The 20,155-nt window shown below is 45.3% G+C and overlaps 1 protein-coding gene across 2 annotated transcripts in view; it reads right to left on the bottom strand.

Moving 5' to 3' along the window:
• The window catches only part of ESRRB (estrogen related receptor beta), a 156,568-nt gene that overhangs the window by 24,395 nt on the left and 112,018 nt on the right, over nucleotides 1-20,155 (bottom strand). For both annotated transcript variants that reach the window (XM_068946643.1, XM_068946642.1), the window contains exons 2-3: nucleotides 16,155-16,564; nucleotides 5,360-5,476 (exon numbers count right to left, since the gene is read on the bottom strand). In XM_068946643.1, the coding sequence (XP_068802744.1) occupies nucleotides 5,360-5,476; nucleotides 16,155-16,551 (514 nt within the window). In that variant the 5' untranslated portion in view covers nucleotides 16,552-16,564. The remainder of the gene's footprint in view (nucleotides 1-5,359; nucleotides 5,477-16,154; nucleotides 16,565-20,155) is intronic.

The raw sequence follows: 20,155 nt of genomic DNA, 5'->3' as shown, positions 1-20,155 counted from the left end.
TGTCTGCTAGGAACTGGACAGACGCCACTCATGCACCTCAGAAAATTACTCTTAGGCTTTAATCATGCACAGGACTCAGATGAGACAAGTCTCAGCGCCAGCAGGGAGCAGGAGACAATCAGCCTTCAGTAACATGAAACATTTTTCCTATTAAGAAGGAAAACAAGACTCAAAGACTGATGGGATAATGAACATCATCTCAATGCCTGGACAAGACTTTTTAGACTGACAGTTCTTTGCTCTTTTGTTTGCCATTCTCTGACATGACACATGATCACATGAACATGCATGCACTTCATGAAAGTGTTAATGATCTATCTTTGCTCTCTTTCAGAGTTGGTTTGCTCTTTCTGGGTTTCTGCAGTTTCCCAGCAGGTCCTCTGCAGCAGAGCTGAAAGGAAATATAGTATCCTAGGAGAAGATGCTGAGAGGATGTGGCTTTAGGAAGGTTAAAAAGTTAACTCTCTAAAGCTGGAAATGACCAGTGGGGCTGAGCCCTGACCGCTGCTAGGAATTTGCAGATCTGCAATAAGAAGCAGAGATGCTGGCACAGAACAGGAAGCATTGCAGCTTTAGCAACAGCACAGATGTTCCCATTGAAAAAAAAGTTTCTACAGGGCTTCCACAACAGCAAAGGACAAAATGGCCAGACATCAGCCAGTCTGCTCATGAACTTCTACAGCTGCTGTCCTCCTAAAAGCTGGCCAGATGAGGGAAAGCAAAGGCACTTTTGCTGTAGGTCTGATAGATCCAGTATTGCCCTCCTTCCGCTTGGCTGTCTTTCCATTTGTGGCTTCCCAAGTACCTTCAAACAAGTCCCCTCACTTCCTCTTCACCCAAAGATGAGTTCTGTATTGAGGGACCTTGACAGCCCATCACCTCTCACCTGTTACACCCCACCCCTCTTCCCATGTCCTCAGAACAATTCCTTCTCATGGACTGACTCACTCAGGGAAAGACTGACATCACAGTCCTCACCATGGTGATGTTCTGCAAGGTGACACACAGGACTGTGACTTCAGAGAGGCAGCAGGGGTGGGGAGACCAAGGCTGGGAGATCATGTTTAACCAAAATCAAACCCTTCTCGTCTGATGCCACTTACACAAGCCCTGGACCATCTGAAATTACATCCACAGACAAACAAATTGCCATAGAACAGAAAGGTCAAGGGTGGATAGAGCATGAATGGCAACGGTATATTCTCTCCAAAGCTGATAAGGCATAGTAAGATTTTAAGAAAATTGCCAAACCACTGAAATTCCCCTATCCATAATCCTAGAGAGACAGAGATCTAGATTTAGACTGCAGAGTTAAATAGCTACACTTTGGCCATTGTGGGCAGGAGACGGGCAGTGCTAGGAGCAAAAAAAAAAAGCAGGGCGGTGGCCAAAGACACGGATATGCAGCTCTAAACAGTGCCTCCCAAGACCCTGTGAGTTGCAGAGTATGCTTTCCCTTGCAGGCCATCCCCACTGGCCAGGCATGTTTGTAGAGAACACAGTCTCTATTTGGGGAGAAACCAAGTATCTCAGGTTTCTCAAGTTTCCCTGATTTTTGCAGAGTGTGAGGGTATGCACTTCTACCTTTTGGGCTTGTGGAGGGATCCCATCTCCGGCTCCCTGCAAACTATCAACTCGGCAAGGCTGAGAGTAGCAGGCTTACCAGAAGTACAGCACCTCTCTGAGACGGAGAATCCTGGACTCCAGATTTGGCAGCCCTTGGCCTCTTATCTGAGTCTGCTAATGAGGGACTAATTAACGCTCTCTGGGGGCACACTCCAGATGGAAGGCGAAAGTGAGAGACAAGCAGCCAGACAAGCCAACATTTCAGATATCTGAGCCAGTTGGGCTCTGCCCACAGAGCCTTCTGCCTGATGCTTTCCCCAGCGAGTCTCTCCTGCCCTGCAGCATCAAGCCAGGAGAACCTGAGACAGCAAAGCTCTGGTGTCCATGCAGTTCCCTCGTTGCAATGCATTGATTGGAACTCTCTTAAAGAAAGTAGCCTGGATATCCGAGACACCTATTGATTGCTCTGTCGGCTCTCTTCCTGCCTTGATCCTCATTCACTCTGCACTGCCAGAGCAAACTTGCACTTCTGTTTTAGGGGCAGTCTCCCCAGATCTTAAAGGGCCACAGTCACAGCCATACATCTTTCTACAGCCTTCTTTCCTTTCTTTCTTGCTTGCTTGCCGTGGTAGGAGGAGAGGACATACCTGGTGACCCTCATATGCGCTCCTCAAGAGGATGGCCTGAGTCTGCTCCCACAGAACCAAGCCAAGCATTTCAGGAGTAAGGCACAGGCTTGAAATCATTGCTACCTGTTTTTGCCATCTCTGAGTATTGCTCCTCTCTTCCTAAAGAGCAAGCTTACCCCACATGCCCAGCAGGCAGCAGGTAGTACATACATCATCCTGTACAAGGACAATAGGTGGAAAAGTCTTTCCTCCCTTACTGAGAATCATAGATCATAAAGCCCTTAAGTAGGTACTAATGGAGTCTCACACTCTTCCAGAGGAAAGATAGCGTCTTTACCCAGAAACGTCTCCAATAAATTACCAGCCCAATGCCAACGACGTCATAGAGACTTGGAATGAGAGGAATCCATTTCTAGATCTCGCATTTAACTACAACACAATTCTTCCCCAAAGTTCTCACAAACAAGCAGAAGAAAAAAATTGGGTTAACAGACTTCTGCCCTGCATAAACCCAAAGAAGCAGAGAGACATAAACTGAGGTGAAAGGGGAAGTAGGAAGGGGAACTATTAAAAGGGAAAAAATCGCATCTTGAATATCAAGACACACCTCATCCTAGTGAGTGCTTGGAGACTGCAGGATTGTCTCCCTGGGGAAGCCAAGACATCAGGGACTTTTAAAAACAGTCAAACTACTAGAAATGCACAGCAGGGAACACTCCTGCCCTGGCAGAGAAAGGGGGTGGATGAGCTAATAGGATGACAGATCAGAGATGGAAGAGACCAATGAACCTTTTATAAACCAAAATCCCTTGTCAATTCTGCATTTTTGAGTAGAAAGTCAAACAATTATGGATTTGCTCTTTCCAGAAATTCCTGGCTCTGTGGAGACCAAAGACCATTACATCATTTTTTGTCCCTTTCTGGATTTTGCTTTTAAAGATGTGTATTGTTTGAATTCATACACTGATACTTTGCACACTTCCACCAAGCTTCACATAAAGTTAACTAATCGGTCTGTGCAATCCTTTTGCAAAGCAATGCAGTATGAGCCTCATTTCACAGCTGGGGACACTGTGAAAAGGAATTATAAAAAATCCTACATCACTTGACCACTCAGTGTTAGGACACAAGAGTCCTGTTCACAGATTGCTAGTGCAGGCTCCTCTGCTCCTCTTGATATTATCACGTGTTCTTAAACCCCATTATTATCAATACATTTTTATACTGTATAATCCACAGCTCTAAATGTTATGGGCAGGATCACAGATCAACTAACATCAATAGCAAACTACCCTTCACCAGTGGCTGTAATGATGCCAGATTAGTCCCTATATGAATAACAAAAGACATTTCAGCACTAAAGCAGCCTTAGAGTCAAATTTCAGTCTGTGACAGGTAGTATCTCATGGGGTTCAGGTGTTCAGGCACAGCATGGTGTGAATGAACCTACACTGCTTCCCAGCCTACCTCTGCTTTGGAAAGAGTTAACAGTTTTCACGCAACATGGAGGCTAAGCCACAAAATGCTCCATCCGACCCTGCTCTGGACTTTGTCGTGCTCCTGGAATCAGTAGCACAGAGGTGCCCTGGCAGGTCACCACGCTCAGCTCTGCCTCAGGCAGACACCCCAGTGGGGCCTCCTGCGGCCCTGCTCCCCAAGCTGCCAGCTCTGAGATGCTCAACAGCTTGGATGCAGGGTAGCATGGACTTGGGGGCCAAATAGCCTGGACCCATGCTGATGCTCTGTGGAGTGACTGGATCATGCCTTCAGGGTTGTTTTATGTGATCCATATGATCAGGCTCTCCCACTACCAACCTGCACTTCCACTAAAGCCAGTGTCACTAGCATGGAATGGCACATGGGTGAAGGGATATATCCCTCCCAGAACAGAGGCAGAGAAGCAGGTTTCCAGTGGTCTCTCTCTTACTCCAAAAATGGGTACCTCCCTTCCAGCAGTAGATTAGAATGCTTTCTTTCCATCACCACTGCGCCCAGGTCAGGGAGGGCCAGACTATACCAATCTGCTTCTCCTCCCATTGGTAACTGGTGAGCTCTGGCAGGAAGAAATTTAACCATAGATACTACACATCCATCAAAGAACAGGACAGGGTTTAACATCTAATCTACATTCTTAACAACACTGGCTGCTATCAACTTGCCTCTCAAGAAATGAGAGCCCCAGTGCACAGCAATGCACACTCAGGTGACATCATGCAATTCATCACTGGCTGCTAAGATGGTGACCTAGAAGGGAGCTGTGTGCTGGCATCTTGGCTCCAGCATGCTGGACTTGCGCAGACCACAGCCAGCTGCTGTTCCTTGTAGTTAAACTGAGGCCACTGTGCTCTGCCAGGTACAGCAACGCAGAGGGTTACATGCAATGCTTCTCCTTCCTTCCCTCTCCTCCCCCTGCCTCTCCCAGAGGGACCCCAGGGAAACAAAGCTTTAAAGTCAATCCATAAGAATGTGTTTAATTGCCACTGAATTCCCTGTGGTTCACCTTGAATGGACAAGGATTAGCGGGGTGAGGGGGAAGGGAGGAAAAGCAGCACAAGAAAGAAGCTGAGCATTGCTCAGAGAAGGCTAAATAGATCAATAGACTGAATGCAACACGGTTGAGCATGCAGGGCAGAGGACCCACAGCTCCCAGATAGACCTGTGTTTCCCACCATCTTCAGAAAGTCTTCTGAGTTGAAAACTGGGCATACCTTTGCTGCACACTGTGCCATAGTGCTGCAGTAACTCCATTCTTCCCTTATGAAGTCAGGAAAACCCAGTTAGAATTGGGCAGGAGCCTCTCCTTCCCAACACTGCTAAGTGACCTGAGGAGGCAAGGACAGCTACAACCCCTGGCCTGGGGCTCCTTTAGAAAAGGAAATAGTCACTTCGGCACAGCAACTTTCCAGTTATCTGTCAAATTTGCAATTACCAGAAATAATATCCTAGCATAAGGGTGCTGACTAGAACTACCCTCCCCTATTGACTGCCCTCTTGGCAGTTTGTCACTGCCCACTCTGACTCCTTTACAAAGCCTGTAAAAAGCTGCATTGGGAAAGTCAGAGAGGGCAGGTGCGTAGCTACTCTAGGAGCTCCTGCAAGGCTTTGCCATGGCGTCCCAGGCCCTGCCGGGGCACAGAGCGATTCTGAATCCCACTCTGCCTTACCTTCTTTCAGCATCCCCACTTTGAGGCATTTCATGAAGCGGCAGGCCTGACAGGATTTGCGCCTCCGTTTCGTGATCTCACATTCATTGGTAGCCGGACAGCTGTATTCAATATTCCCTGCAATCAAACACAGAGATGGTCACCCAGGAGCTGTGTTCTCCCCCTGATCCAAGGACTGGTGGTTCCTCTGCCTGTAACGGGCAGTGCCCAGATATTCCAGCCACTAGCAGTCTGTGTAACATATGTTTGCTCAGCCATTTGCACACACGCAGAAGCTGAGAACATAGCTGGCTGGGGATGTCTCTTGGCTCACTACTTACTAGAATATATTTCAGAACAAGCAATACTGATTTTTTGTACTGGGAGAAACCTATCCAAGGGGCTGACTGCCACACTAGGCTTTCAGGCACACAGTATCTTCCAGGCCTGTCTTCACCCCTTGTGCTGCATTGCTTATAACCTGGCCCATTCCCTGCAGTCCAGGGCTGTGAGTCAGAGCAGTTTAGATACTAGCAGCATTCCCCTTGCTGCCAGTCCTGCCCTGTGTCTGCAGGATGGATGTCATTTGTCCTTTCTTGCCTTGCTTGGGGACCAGGGACCTGGGAGATGACATTTTCTCCTTCGCTTTCTCCTGCCATCTGACACAGTACAGTCAGCAGGGAACCAGTGGGTCTTGACTGAGAAAGGTGTATAGGATACCCCGGGTTGATTTTACAGGCCATCTACGCAAACTTCCTTTCCAGTTTTACTTTATTAGTCCTTGTGCACCTGCCTGTCATCTCTTAGCACACAGCATCAGCGTCTCTATCCTCGTTCCCTTTCATTTACAATCACCTCACAACACCGCCTCCCAGACACAACAAGGAGAAAAGCATCCCAAATATATTTCTGGTTACACCAAATTTAACCACAAGGCAAGAGTGTAACTGGAACATCGCAGTGTAATGCAATAATTACTTAGTCCCAGGAAAAAACAAAAAACCGAGATGGCTGCCTCCATCCTGCCATTCACTCTGAAGATGATGTTTCTGAAGAGGGTTACTCAACGTTTGCTGTGGAGCAAGGTTGGAAATTTAAGCTCGATACCTTGACAATGACAATATATTTAAGGCAGTCTGGCTACTGATTAAAACAGGCAGCTCCAAAAAGTGTTTTTGAGCTCAACAGTCAGTTCAGAAGAATGGAAAGTTTTCTTTTTCTTTTCCTTTTTTATTTTTTTGTTCAGAGTGGAAAAGTAAGATTCAAGAGTTCATTCAGAGCTGTAGGAAGGACTGTATAAGATAGCAAAGAGATCACACATTCTGGACTTTGTTTGTCATCAGGAGTTCAGAAAGGGAGCTCACAGATTAGTAGCACAGGGGCAGAACAGTCTTGACTTTTGTTCTTACTTCTGCAATGGATTTCTGTGTTCTTGTGCAAGACCTTTCACTCCTCTGCCTAAGGACCAATTTCTAACACATACCTGCCTCTGGGGGTAACAATTAGACCATGGGGCTAAATGAGCGCTTGCAAAGCCTATTGATAATCTGAGTGGAAAGACAGATAGCACAGTGAGATTCAAAAGGAAGGAAGCACCAGTTGATTTATCATACACATGGCTGGCCCCTTTTAGGTAAAATCCCAGCAGCACACAAACCCCAAACCATAAAAGGCAGTCTGCCTGCTAGGTGCAACCCTTCCACCTGCAGCCTCTTGTCTTCTCAACCCCCAACTTGCCACACAGCCACCACGTTCTTCCCCATTGCTCCTCTGCCCCCAAAATGCAGTTCCTTTGCAGGAGCAGAGAGCACTGCACAAGTTGCTTCCATTTAGACTATATTTCGTCATTGTGCAGGAACTGAATTTCAATAGCCAGCAACGTATCAAGATTCTCAGAGAGCTGGAAATTGAGATTCAGGCTTGATCTCAAGGTAATAAACTCCTGCTCTCAACACAGAACTTAAGCACGCTGCAGACCTGTGAGTACAGGTCTCTGACCTCAGGATCTGACACTTGCTGTGCCCCACACAGGAAGGAACAGAAGAGGAACATAATTGGGATGAAATTAGAACAGAGCCTTGCTTTGGATAGTTTTGCCTTTGTTTCAATACCCACCTTTCACCTGCCAAAACGAGGCCCAGAGTTCTGGAGAGCTGTAAGATTTCATGTTTTGTGGTTCCAGGACCAAAAATGTTGCCTCATAACACAGACACGCTAATACCAAGAGCAACAAACCCTTACAGTAACAGGAGGCAATGAGAGCCTCCATCAGACAGCGTGAGGTGCCTCTACACTGTGTCAGACAGACCCCCCAGCTTCCCTGTGCCTCCAGCCCAAGGCCATCCCTGACAAGCAAAGTACTGGATAAGGTCTGCAGAGCATAGACACCACAACTGAACTGTGACAGTGTCAGACTAAGTGTAGGGCAGTGTTTACACAGTGTATGTACAGCTTGAATATGCAGCAGTCACAGGCACTTCTGCACTTGGATCATGACTGTTACAGCAGCAGAGACAGAGGAGAGTGGACACTGGGCAATCTCCCCTTCCTGCGTGGCAAAGCAGTGGCCACCACGTAGTGGCCACCACAGGACAGGTGGTTAGTGGGTAAGCACAAGCAAAAAAATATACCCAGCGTTGGTGGGATGTCCCTTTCAGCATGCCTTATTGCCTTCTACACAGCCTTATGTGACCCTTCCACACACTGTGTCCAGTCAGAGCCCAGCACTGTGTCTTATAGCCCTTTTATAGGTGCAAATTCTAGCAGTGAGGGCCACTGCACCCTCTTCACAGTAAATCATCCCAAGATAACGCTGCCAAAGTAAATGGAATTTTACATCAGGCCCCAAATGTGCTTTAGATGGCATGGTCTGAGAGCTATGGCTGGGGGCAGCGCCTGTCATTTTTGCAGGAAACAGGGCCATCACCAGGGAAGGCATAATCAGCATTACCCAAGCAGAACTTGTCTCCAAAACTTTAGAAAATTTCTCTTTTTTTTTTTTTTTTGGGTCTCTCAATTTCTTTTATGGGTCCTGGGGCGGCTTGCCAGCACAGCGAGCTGCTCACAACTCCCTGCAATTTCTGTAAGTGCCCTGTGATAAAGTGATGAGATTAACTCATCGAAATTCCAGCAGCCTCCCAGCGGCTGGCGGTCACACTGCCAGCCCGGCTGCCGGCAAGGGGGGCTCAGAGAGCGCTTCCCCTTCTCTGTGGCAGCTGGGGGTGCTGCAAGTCCCTGCAGAAGGGCACACATGCACAGGGGTTCACGTGGACGAGTCTGTACATGAGTATTAATTTGAGGCAAATCTCTATGTTGTGAACCATAGATTATGTGGTCCTGAGGAAAAGGGCAAAAGATAGGATAATCCAATGGATAAGGCCTTGCTCTGAACTGTCACTTATTAGAAGCGCTTTCCTTGCTTCAGACAATATTTATGTCTGTTCTGAAAAACCTGCTTGGATCTCACTGACGTCATTGCACAAGATTTACCTAAGAAGTGACTTAAAAAAACAAGAGACAGAGTAGCTGGTGAAAGATCAGGGTCTGGATTTGTTCTAAACCTTCATAAGTGGCCTTGGAGGGCAAATCGCTTCCTCTGTGTGTCTTAGTTTTCCTGCCTGCAAAATGAAATGAGCACCAAACCTACCTTCTACAGGGATCATGAGTCTTGATTCATTAAGGTCTAACTTCACTTTAAAGCCTTTAGATGAGAGATGCTAAGGAACAGCCAAGGACTATTAACATGACAGATCATGTTTTTTATGCTGAAGAGCTGCAAAATTACCCTATTTTCTGTAAAATGGAGACCTTTGGCTGCTAAATAGTTTGGAACATAATTTCCAGTGCACACATAATAGGAGCATCTGAAAACTGCACACCAGAGCTTGGTCATCCAGGAGACCCCACGTTCACCGTGAAAAGAGAAGAATGCCTCCCTGAGCTCAGGGAACACAGTAATGTCCCACACAGCTCCTGTTTATGTTACGAAGGGACCTCTTAGGGGAGATGAGCTCAGAATTTGTACTGCACTGAAAGCAGCACAAGCTGCTCCCCACTTACTCAAGGATCCTGTCCTTCTATAAATGCTTCTCAGGCTTATCCAAGGAAACTCAGGAAAGATCAGACAAAAGTAGCCAGGACACTCTTTAAAGCTAAAACCTTTTCAGCCTCTGTTTTCTGGAAAGGAACAAAATCCACCAACAAACCAATACCAAGAAACTCTTTCCTCTCTTTCTAGCTTCCTCATCTCTTTCCACCATTCTTTCCCTCTCCTCTCTTTTCTTTGCACTGCTTCATGCAGACCTCTCCTCTGTTTCTTTGAGTGACTCAAGAACAGGGCTAATGATTGAAGCTTTTCCCAGATTTCAAGGAAAAGCATGAATTTACGTATATCTGCCTATTAAGTGCCATATTCCATTCATTCAAGACAGAAAATCACCTCTTTCAGCCCTGTGATTTGACAAAGCACACTGTTGTTGTTGTGATCAGTGGTATGGTGCTGCTCCCTGCCTGTTCCCTGGGATTTGATGGCTGAGAGTAGGAATTCCCAGGAGAATCCATCTAATAGCCTTTTCAGCTCATATACTTGCTTCCCTTTATCCCATTTTTGTAACACTTGCTACACTCCCCCTCCCCCCTCTTTTTTTCTTTTTTCTTTTTTTTTTTTTTTTTTACAAGAAATACTTACAAAATACTGTAGGATTAGGAAGCTCTCATCAGGCAGGCAGTGTGATACTGCCTCTGTGGTACAGCTGTTCTGCATGACTGGGACAGTCTGCAGGAGAAAGAGCTGACTTTTCAACAAGCCACTGGCTCTGATGACCTCTTCATTTCAGGGTCCAAAAAGCTTTTGTCCTAGATTCTTTTTATCCCCTATTCCAAAGATAAACTGGTCATTTGGGCATTCCACTAAAAAAGGACCAGAAAGGTTCCAAAGGCCAAAGGCCCTTGGTGAGCACAGACTGGCAGTACCTCTGCCTCACTAGGCACAAGTCATACCTCCTGCAGCAGACCAGTGGGTAACACGGGTAACACACACACGGGGAATCCTCTGTTATCTTCTGCATAAATTAGCCCTTCTAGTGAGGCATCACATAGCCTGAGTTCTGGTGTGAGGACAGGCATTTTGTAAAAATCAAAGGAAAATCTCTTTGGTGAGCTAAGGGGATTGGTTTTTAGGCCACAGTTTTCCAAGAAGGGATTCAAATATTGGACCTGTAAATGTGTATTTAGACACTTTAATAAATGGCCTGATTTTCAGCAGGGCTGTCCTATGCTTCCCAGGGCCATGTCCCTGATTTAGATGCCTAAGTATGGATATACAAGCATCAGCAGAGTCTCCTGTTTTTGAAACTAACTAGTACACATATATATCACTTGTGGGAAAATGGGACTTCAAGAGAGCAGGTGAGATAAGCACTAGTGCTTGGATTAACCAAAAATTCACTTCACATAGCTTATACAGTAAGAAAAACTGAAATTAGATGAGCAAGGGTTCAGGACTCAAGTATCAGAGGGAAGGGGGTAGCTACAAGTGTAACACCAACATTGTTCATCTTCTCAGGATGGGAAGCCTGGCTCCTGTTCCACGCAAGAGGACTCTGACATCTTGCAGAACCCACTCAGGTCAGCATCCTGCCTGCCCATGGATGCAGGAGACGGGCCCCAGGGCTCTCCACTGGCAGCATGCATCTCTTTCTCAGTTTTATATAGCTTCTCACAGAAATTATGAGGTTTCTGATAAATAAATACTTATTTACTGAAGTTTCACAGAAAAGATCCTTCTGCATAGAGCTCTTTCTACAGATACACTGAAAAAAAAAATGCAAGGCTAAAAGTGCTAAGTTGTACTGGAGATGGTTTTCTGACTCCAAGTGCTGGAGCTGTGATAACAGAGAGTGCTCAGGCACCAGCTCCTGGGAATATTGCACTTTTTCTGGTTACGCCTCAAAAGTTTTTGGAAAGCTCAGAACATGTCCTATCTTTCAGCTGTGTACTCTCACCTGAGAACTCACAGGCACGTTTCTGAGAAGGACAGAGGGATAGGAGCATATGTGACCATTATGGCCTGCTACAGTAGGGATGCAGAAGCCCCCTCCTGCATCTCACAGGCCCTTTGCTGCTCCTGCAGAAGGGAATGCATGCTGGTACAGCAATTGTGTAGCTATGCTTATTGGGTTTGATGCCTACAAGACTCAAGCAGGGGATCCACAGATGCAGGCATGTTGCTCTGGAACGTGCTTGCAGAATTTTGCCTGATTCACAGCCTGCCCATTCAAGATGATGATGGTAAATGTGTCTCTGTCTGGCTTTCCTCTAAGCACTTCCTTCCTATATCAATTCTCCAATTCCTGCTGTATCACCTAATGGACTTACAGGTATGGGTTTAAAGTACACAGTGAGTTGATTCACAAAGATCAGAAAAGGAAATGTTAATTCAGATTTATTTTGCTGAGCTTTCAGATTTTATTTTATATTAATGGGACATTTTAGAAACAGCCTTAATTTTCACTATTTGAAGATGAAAAATACAGCCAGGGTAATCATCATTATGAATATGTTGAATAATAAAGGGCTTACATGGTTACATATCACTGTTACTATCTTAATATTCAGAAAAGGCAAAACTACCTACCAGTTACGACAACTGGTGAACAAAAGATGATATATAATGCTCTATCTACTGACCAAACAATTAAAAGAATGAATAGAGTGGAGTTAGATTAAGAATTTCTATCCCCCCAAAAAATTGAAGCCTTTCAGCATTTGCCTTTGCCCCAAATTTGGATGAAAGGATTAGTTACGATTTCCATGGAATGGAATGGAAATTCAAAATATTTTAATTCAGAAATGTCAAAACGCATCATCTTTCCGGTAGCAGATCTATTTCATTTCATTTCATGAATATAAAATTCTTCATTTCAAATCAGGTCCATCTTAAACACCAACAGCAGCATACTTGTAGGTGCCTGAAACTTGAATTCTCTCCTGTCTTGGCTAGATTGCACCTTCCACAATGCTCAAAGTCAGATGATGCCTGTGGCATGTGTTCTTACAGAGGATACCTGCATCACAGAGGGAAATGTACAGTACCACTAGAATATAATGGGGACCCAAAGCACAGTTCCCACAAAGCAATGTGATGATAAAGAAAAAAGATTAATATTTTGTCAGACAAGCTACTTGACAGAAAGTGCTTCAGGTCAGTTTAGAATTTCTGACTGTGCCTCAAAATGCAGGAAGTCCAGCTCTGGGGTTCAAACACCATAGAAAGAAAGGCCAACAGGCCCATGGCTTGTGCTGTAGTGCCCTCCTCTCAGGTCCTTGCCTTTCTATCTCAAGCATTGCCAGTGCTGCAAAGGGAAAATGACATAGATTTCTAGATTCCTGTCCTTGCCTCCGGTCATGCAACTCAAGAGGAGAGAGGTCACAGGTATGACTCCCCGTAACCTGATGGGCAGGTTAGGATGCGTTGTGCAATCCAGGCTTGGTTCAGCAAAACTAATCACTGCAATTCAGCTTCAAGTTAATTAATAGATTGGATTTTCCAAACTTTATTTTTTTCCTATCATCAAAATTTTCCTGTGGTATATCTGACCTGGTAAAGGTTCTGTTTTCTCTTGGGAAAATCCTACTGATGGAAAATCTGCTCCTAGCTCTAGTACTGACCTCATAGATAACCAGACATGTGCCTACTAGCTTTCAGCCTATCTCCTTTTCACTGCTTAAAAGCAATGGCCCCCGTGGTGTCCGAGAAGACAATCAGGCCTTACCTGACTAAGGGGGGAAGTGCAAAGCTGTCAGGCTCTGCTACACTTCAGCTCAAAAAGTTCTGCAGCTTGGGTGTCTTTTCTTCTGGCTGTTGTGGCAGTAGCACGGGCAGAGGAGAGTCCATTGCAAGATCCTCCTGCCTCAAGCCATGAAGGTTTTACAGGCGTTAATAACACGGAAACGGGGGTCACTGGGAATATGGAGGGAAGGGGAGGGCTTTGCATGAAATTCTGCTTCATAATCAGAGCTACCTAGAGGGGGCTGCAGTAGACTTATTATCCTTATTATTAGGGAAGGATTTAGACCCATTTTACAGCAGCATGCACAGCTGTAGACCCAGCAGATCAAGTACTCTTTTTAATAGTCACTGGTTTTGCAGATTTCAGTATTCCAGGACAGAGAAGCGAAGTAGTTTGTCCAAGACCACAGAGGTCACAGGCCCTAAATGGGATAGGCTTTAGCTCGCACATCTCCCGAGCACCTGAGAAATCTGGGGTCCCAGATCCATTTCTATGCTCAAACCATTCCCAAGTACCAGAACCATGGAAAACTTTTTAATACAAGCAGAGGATGCAACTATGTATCACACATATCTGCATGCTTTCTGCACACACATACATAGATGTTAGGCAACCTGGAGGAAGATTTTCTCACTAAAGCTAGATGTTTAACCCAGCTACTGGATGTAATAGAGCTGCAGGATGAATATCTTTTGGAAATATATTTTCCACTCATTGTCTTTTATGTGTGATACACAAACTCTTCTCCAGCATACCCAAGGCCCACTGCAGCAGAGCCCTGGGAACTGCACATTTTCTTGACTCAGACAAACTCTACAGCCTTATTTTCTGCCCACTCCTCCCAGGCCCAGCCTTCAGCTCCATAGTCAGCATTTCTTACCCTCAGGCACAACACACTGGACTCTCCCATTCCCAAGGATAAAAGAGTTTTGGTGCCTCAGCCACCAGCCCAAGCTGATTACAGGGTGAGAAAAATCTCCACTTGTTCCTTCCCTGCATCTGTTACATGTTAACAGGCAATCAATTAGGGAACAACAGGGAGGATGGCTGCACTTGGGATGGGCAGCTGAGGGGAGGCGTTCTCCCTTGCTAGGATGAAATCGGCTGATGTATCACCCAGGCTGATACAGGCTCCAGTTACTGTCCCACTTAATCATTTTCTTTCGAATACCTCTGAAAACTCTGCAAAACTTCCTAAGTTTTTCCTATCTCTCCAGCTTAAGCCTATCTTCTGCTCCACCACACAGGGAAGCTCTAGTATTGCTCCCATGAGCGGTTAACTTTTCAGTCTCTTCCTCAAAACAGAGTCCCTAGGACTTTGCTTCAGTGTACTACCCTGTCCCTCCTTTAGCACCTGAATGTGCCAAAGAGAAGCATTAGGAATGGATCCAAGTGCTGGAGGAGGGACAGAGTCAGTGCCGACAGTCAGAAGTGCAAGTAAAAGTTCACATTCAATCACAGGAGATTTATCAATGACAAACCACAGAAACTCTGCCAGAGTACAGGCCAGTGCCCTAGAGATGAACAGGCTTTCCACATGGCATAATAAAAGAGGAAAAGTCAGAGAGTAAGACAGGCTCTCTCTGGAGCTGTCTCTCTGGAGAAGTGATTATTTCCACGGGTGGATAACAGTAAGGGGAGACATCCGGAATCCAAGAATTAAGCTAGAAATAGTCAATTCTGCAGAGACCTGGGCTGCACTGCTTCCCTGTATTGCTTGGTCCACTCCAGCGTTGAACACTCTCAGGAGTGGAGTGTAATCAGGTGTGACTTACCCAGTTAATGAACAAAAAATAAAATAAATGCTCTCCCTATGGGTGCATTTCATTCATTTCACAGGAATCAAGGGAATGTTGGGCAAACTCAGTATTAACTTTCCACTCCAGAGTGAATGATCCTGTCCTTTTTTTTAACTAGACAGTGCAGGAAATACAGGGAGTGTGTGTGTCCAGGCACGTGTTCTCACATGGGCCTTCTTGTTTAAGTACATCCAAGCATCCACAGACATTGGAGCTTGCCTGGATGCATTCCCACTTTTGGCTATGTTGCTGTACCTGCATGTGTGCACATCTATAGCATAGATGATTTAAGATTAAGCTGGACTGCCAGACAGAGACACATTATGTCATACATGAATTATACGAGTAGGAGCAATGCACTACAAATCACCTGTACACTTTTCATGTATATGATATATATGTGCAAGTTTGTCTATATTTTTCCACGTTTGGTGTTGTGTGTGGAAATACACTCGGACCATCTTTGGGTACTGTCAACAAATGCTTTGCTATTTGCTTTGCTGGATCCCACCAGTGAGATTTTCAGAATCACCAAAGGATTTTCTGATCCTTTGTAAGATTAACAGAAACTATATATCTCCTTCAGTGCATAATATTTTTATCTTTAAAGAAGCTGCATCTTAAAGAAAAGGGTTGGTGGAGCTGTAAAAGGAGGAACATGGAATTGGCTCAGTATCCAAGTGCACTGTCCAGCCTTGTCGTTAAGTCTGTATTGAGTCCATAGCCACAAACAAAGACTGATAGGACAGTGTGAGAGCCTCTCTAATGGTGGAGCTTTCCCTTCAAGATTCCTAAGGAGATGCCTTCCTAGGCAGGGGCATCTACTCTTCAAATGGGCCTTATGAACAGCTTCAGAGTGCAAAACTTAACTTGCCTAGGCCCCACTCCCCTGCTACCCAGATTATCAACATATCAGGGCCACGAGCAGAGGCAAGATCAGCCAGGCCACGTGCCCAGATTTAGTCACTAGCCAGGCTAGTAACCCAGCAAAGCTTCCTACCACAAAGCCTGAGTTCACATCCAGGTTGGTTTGGAAGGACCACACCTGGGCAGGGCAGGAGGGAAAAAGAGGCACAGGAAAGGGATGGAAGGTCAAGCGCATTTCATTCACCCTCCCCTGCCTCTTATTATGTGATAGGGGAATGCTGCAGTCTCAGCAATGCCTGGGGCCACCTCCCTCTTTTGCAATGGAGTGAATGTCTCAGTTTCCCTCCCTTCCCACCATACCTTGAATAGTCCTCTTGAAGAAGGCTTTGCACGCCTCACAGGAAGCCACGCCGTAGTGGTAACCAGATGCAATGTCCCCACACACCAGGCACAGCCGCTTGGGGATTGCATTGAGCATGTACTCGCACTTGGTGGGCGAGTCCTCCATGATGGCACTGGCGCAGTCATCATAACGCTTACGGCAGGACCCGCCGCCAATTCCTGCACCATTGAACATGGGCGGTGAGTCCAGGCCGTTGGGGTGGCCACCCATAGCGATGCCATAGCCACCGCTGGCGTCGGAAGAGCCGCTTGGGCTGTGGTGGCTGATGGCATCAATGCCGGAAGACGGGCTGGAAGGTTCAGTCTTGATGAAGGACCCACAGCTGGAGGACAGGTGCCGCTCCTCCGTGGCCATCCTGCCGAGCAGCCTGTGGGGAAAGAGCACAGGTGCTCAGCAGCCTCCTGGCCAAACCCAGCTCCACGGTGGTGGAAAGAGCGCCCTCCCCTTCCCACTTCAGTTCAACTCCAGTTTGCTCAGGCAGTTCAACACCACCCAGGCCCTTCTTCAGGAGCATCAGTGCAACTCACTAAGAACCGTATGCCTATTCCTCACCAACATGCACTAGGGAGAAAGCGGTGGCTATTTATGCAGGTCACAATTTCAGGCTGTACGCAGGCTGCAGTACTGGGAAGATACTTCAGTGCTGATCTACCCAGAGCAGATAACCCCCCGAAGGGCAGTAGAAAGAAAGGAGCCTGTCTGGGCAGGCCAGATGAGATAGAGGTTTGGTTAGTCTCAGAGGTCCTGCCTCAGCTCTAAGCAAAACAATCACCAGCAGACCTGGCAGAAAAGACCTGCTTAGATCGGATGTTCATTTTTAATACAGAAGACTGCTTAATTTTCATGCTGGATTCATTTCCCCCTTCCCTCCTTCATCATCATCATCACTAAAAGGGGAGCTCAGAAACAGAAGGAAAATCATCTGATCAAAAGCTTCCTCCAGCTTAATCTTAAATCTTAATCTTTCCTGTATTTACTAGCATGAGGCTTTTGCACACAGAAGAAGCTTCTCCCAAATTCTCACAACTTAGAGACAGGTTTATGCTCTTAAATATTTGGAATGGTCTGCATCTTTATCAAATCTGCAAGTTCTTGTTTACAGTAGTCATAGATGAACGTTTATATAAGGAATAAGATTAATCTTTTTTAGAACAGTTAATTTTTATGATATCTAAGTCGATGAGTTCCAGAGTTTACTTCCATGGCGCATGAACAAACGAAAAGATCCACTTCTATTTGTCAATGCTATATTTGCAGCCTTTCACATTCCTTGAACATCTTCTGATTCTCCTTCTCAGGAAATGCACTTTTGCCACGTTCTCCTCACTCTGCTCTTCATTATCTATATAATTGTTCTTCACGCAGGAGTTTTTTGCAGATTTCTCATCTGCTTCATCATCCATCTCTCAATTTCCTCTAGTTTGGCTATTTCTGCCCAGTCCAGAACAGAGTTCAGTGAGCCACCTCCTCAGTGGCACAAAACTGGCATAGCTCCATCACTTCTGCAGCTGAAGGTTTGGATAGTAGTCAAGACAAAGGCATGCCATCAATTTATCTATTGACATTACCATATTTTCAACATTATTTTCAGCCCATCTCTTATATAACTCCTTACATCATTTGCTTTCTTTTCTCTTTAAAATAAAATCCAAGTTGTTATCATTTCTGGAGCAGAGACTATCAGAACACTTGTTGCAATCCTTGGATCTTTTCCTGAGTTGCAACAGTTAATTTAGAAGCCATTAAGGCATAGGAAAAATCAAATGAATGCCTTCTGGTGCAATGTTTTGCAATAGTCAGCAGTGGATTTCTACCATTGGGCAGTCCATTCACCCAGCTTTGTTAGGATCCTCTGGAGTTCTTCATCTTCTCTTGTCCTGACTAACCTTACTAATTTGATGTCATCTGCAGATGTTGTGATCTCATTGTTCAGCCACTTCCCAGATCATTAGCACATGCATCGAACATCACAACACAGATCTTTGTGTGTGATTCAGTGTTAATCTCTGTCATGATGAAAATTGACTGCCCTTTCTTTCCTGGGCAGGGTATGCCTACCCCTTCTTTTCTGTCTCAGACACTTTTTATTAATCCATAATAGTATTAACCTCTCATCCAACGAGAGGTTAAATTTCCCCTCCGGCAAGATAATTTATCAACAGCTTTTAAGAAAACCTCAATACATGCTAGCAAGTGATTTTCCTGATAACATGTTCAAAGAATTCTGACTGACTGGGGATGCTTGACTTTTCTTCTTGGAAGCTCTGCCGGTTTAAAGTTACCATGCCATGGTCATGTGGGTAATTTCTATTTCTATTTCTATTTCAGTTTCAACCTATTTACCTCGTATTTGTGACACTCCTTTGTGCCAAGAGGTCAAATCCATCAGGGAACAGGACAAAACATTCTCTGTGATATAGCAAGGCAGGAGTGCACACATACATCATGTCTGTCTGTCTGTCTGTCTGTTAATATGAATGTACACGTTTGAGATACAGGAACTTCACGGTCTTCCATCCTTATGATCTCATTCCATCCAAGCATCTCTTAATTTCCTTTCTCTGTTTCATCCTCGATATCTGACCTCATCTCCAACCTCTGGGATCAATCAGCCAAGTCTGTTATTTGGCAAGTTTGTTGACCTTGAGAGTGTAGGCAGGCATTTCATGTTCTTAGGCTGCTTTGCCTGGTGTTACTTTAGAGAAATCCAGCACTTGGTCCCTCTCAGAGACACTGATGAGTTGATGAATGCCACGCTTTGTCCAGAGGGTCACACTGGACTAACAGCCATAGAAAAGTTACAGGAATAACTGCTGCAGGTGCATTCATCTTTAATCCCGCTGGGCAGCTAGACAGAGTGCAGATCTCCTGGTGTAATGCCAGCTGACTATGTGGAAGAAGATGAAGCTTTGCTAGCTAAGATCAGATCATAGCCTCCATAGGTTCAGCTCACAGCAGAGCAGAAAGCTGCTGTGCTGACCAGACTCTGGAACCTTTCCCTAGCTGAGAAATGCATATGTAGCAACAACCTGAAGATCACTGGGCACAATAACAAGCTAACATAAGACTAGGGTCAGAGCAGAAGGCAAAACTACCATAAAACAAGCTTCTGCACTGAGGAACATCGTGGTAAAAGAAGTAGGAGTTGCAATGCTAAGGGTAGAGAGAGGACAAGACTATGAAAAGGCATGACCAGGAGGTGAGTTGTACTCTCAGACTCGATCAGGGGAGTTCAAATCCCATCTTTTGTCTCTTAAAAGCCCAGAACTTTCATACTGGAAAGGGATGAAGAGACAACAGATGAGATTCTGAGCCGTATGAGAAAAGATATGGAAAATTCAGACTAGAAGGATTTCAGAGAATTAAAGACAAACATGGAACTGAAATGCAAGCAGGTGGAAACGCACGAGATACACCAGAGGAACATGGATGGTGTCAAGGTTAAACAAAGCTTATAGAAGTCCTTCGTTTCCTTGCTTACACCTACTCCAACAAGAGGAGAACGTTTCATGTTCCTCTTGTTAGTTATATGTGAGCCATCCTCTATGCTGCCTCATCTTAATGGTACCCTTTTAAGTACAAAGCCAAACTCATTTAGGGATTATAATAGAGCTGTTACTGCTAGAGTTGGTTAAGGGAACATTTACCGCTGTGAATTCTCTTGTGGTTGTATGGCATAAGAAAGTCTAGTTACTTACTCTCTTCTTGAGATTCAGAAATATTTTTGGAAGTGCCATCCACCCTATTCCTAAGCAGAATCACCATTTGTACAATGTGACCCCACAGTAGGGTTTACCTAGGAGCTTTGCTCTCTCAGTCCATCACAAATCAGACAGGAACTGACAGTTCTTTTCAATCACTTCTCAGAACCACTGTCTTTGATCCAAACCTCACTGGTTAAAAAAGAACTTGGTAGTAGACTGGCAGATCTGAAGACGAGCAGTGTTTCTTCACTGGA

Source organism: Struthio camelus, chromosome 5 (assembly GCF_040807025.1).
Source record: "Struthio camelus isolate bStrCam1 chromosome 5, bStrCam1.hap1, whole genome shotgun sequence".
NCBI classification, from domain to species: Eukaryota; Metazoa; Chordata; class Aves; order Struthioniformes; family Struthionidae; genus Struthio; species Struthio camelus.
Note: the sequence above shows the minus strand (reverse complement) of the source record. Positions and strands in the feature narration are given on the sequence as shown.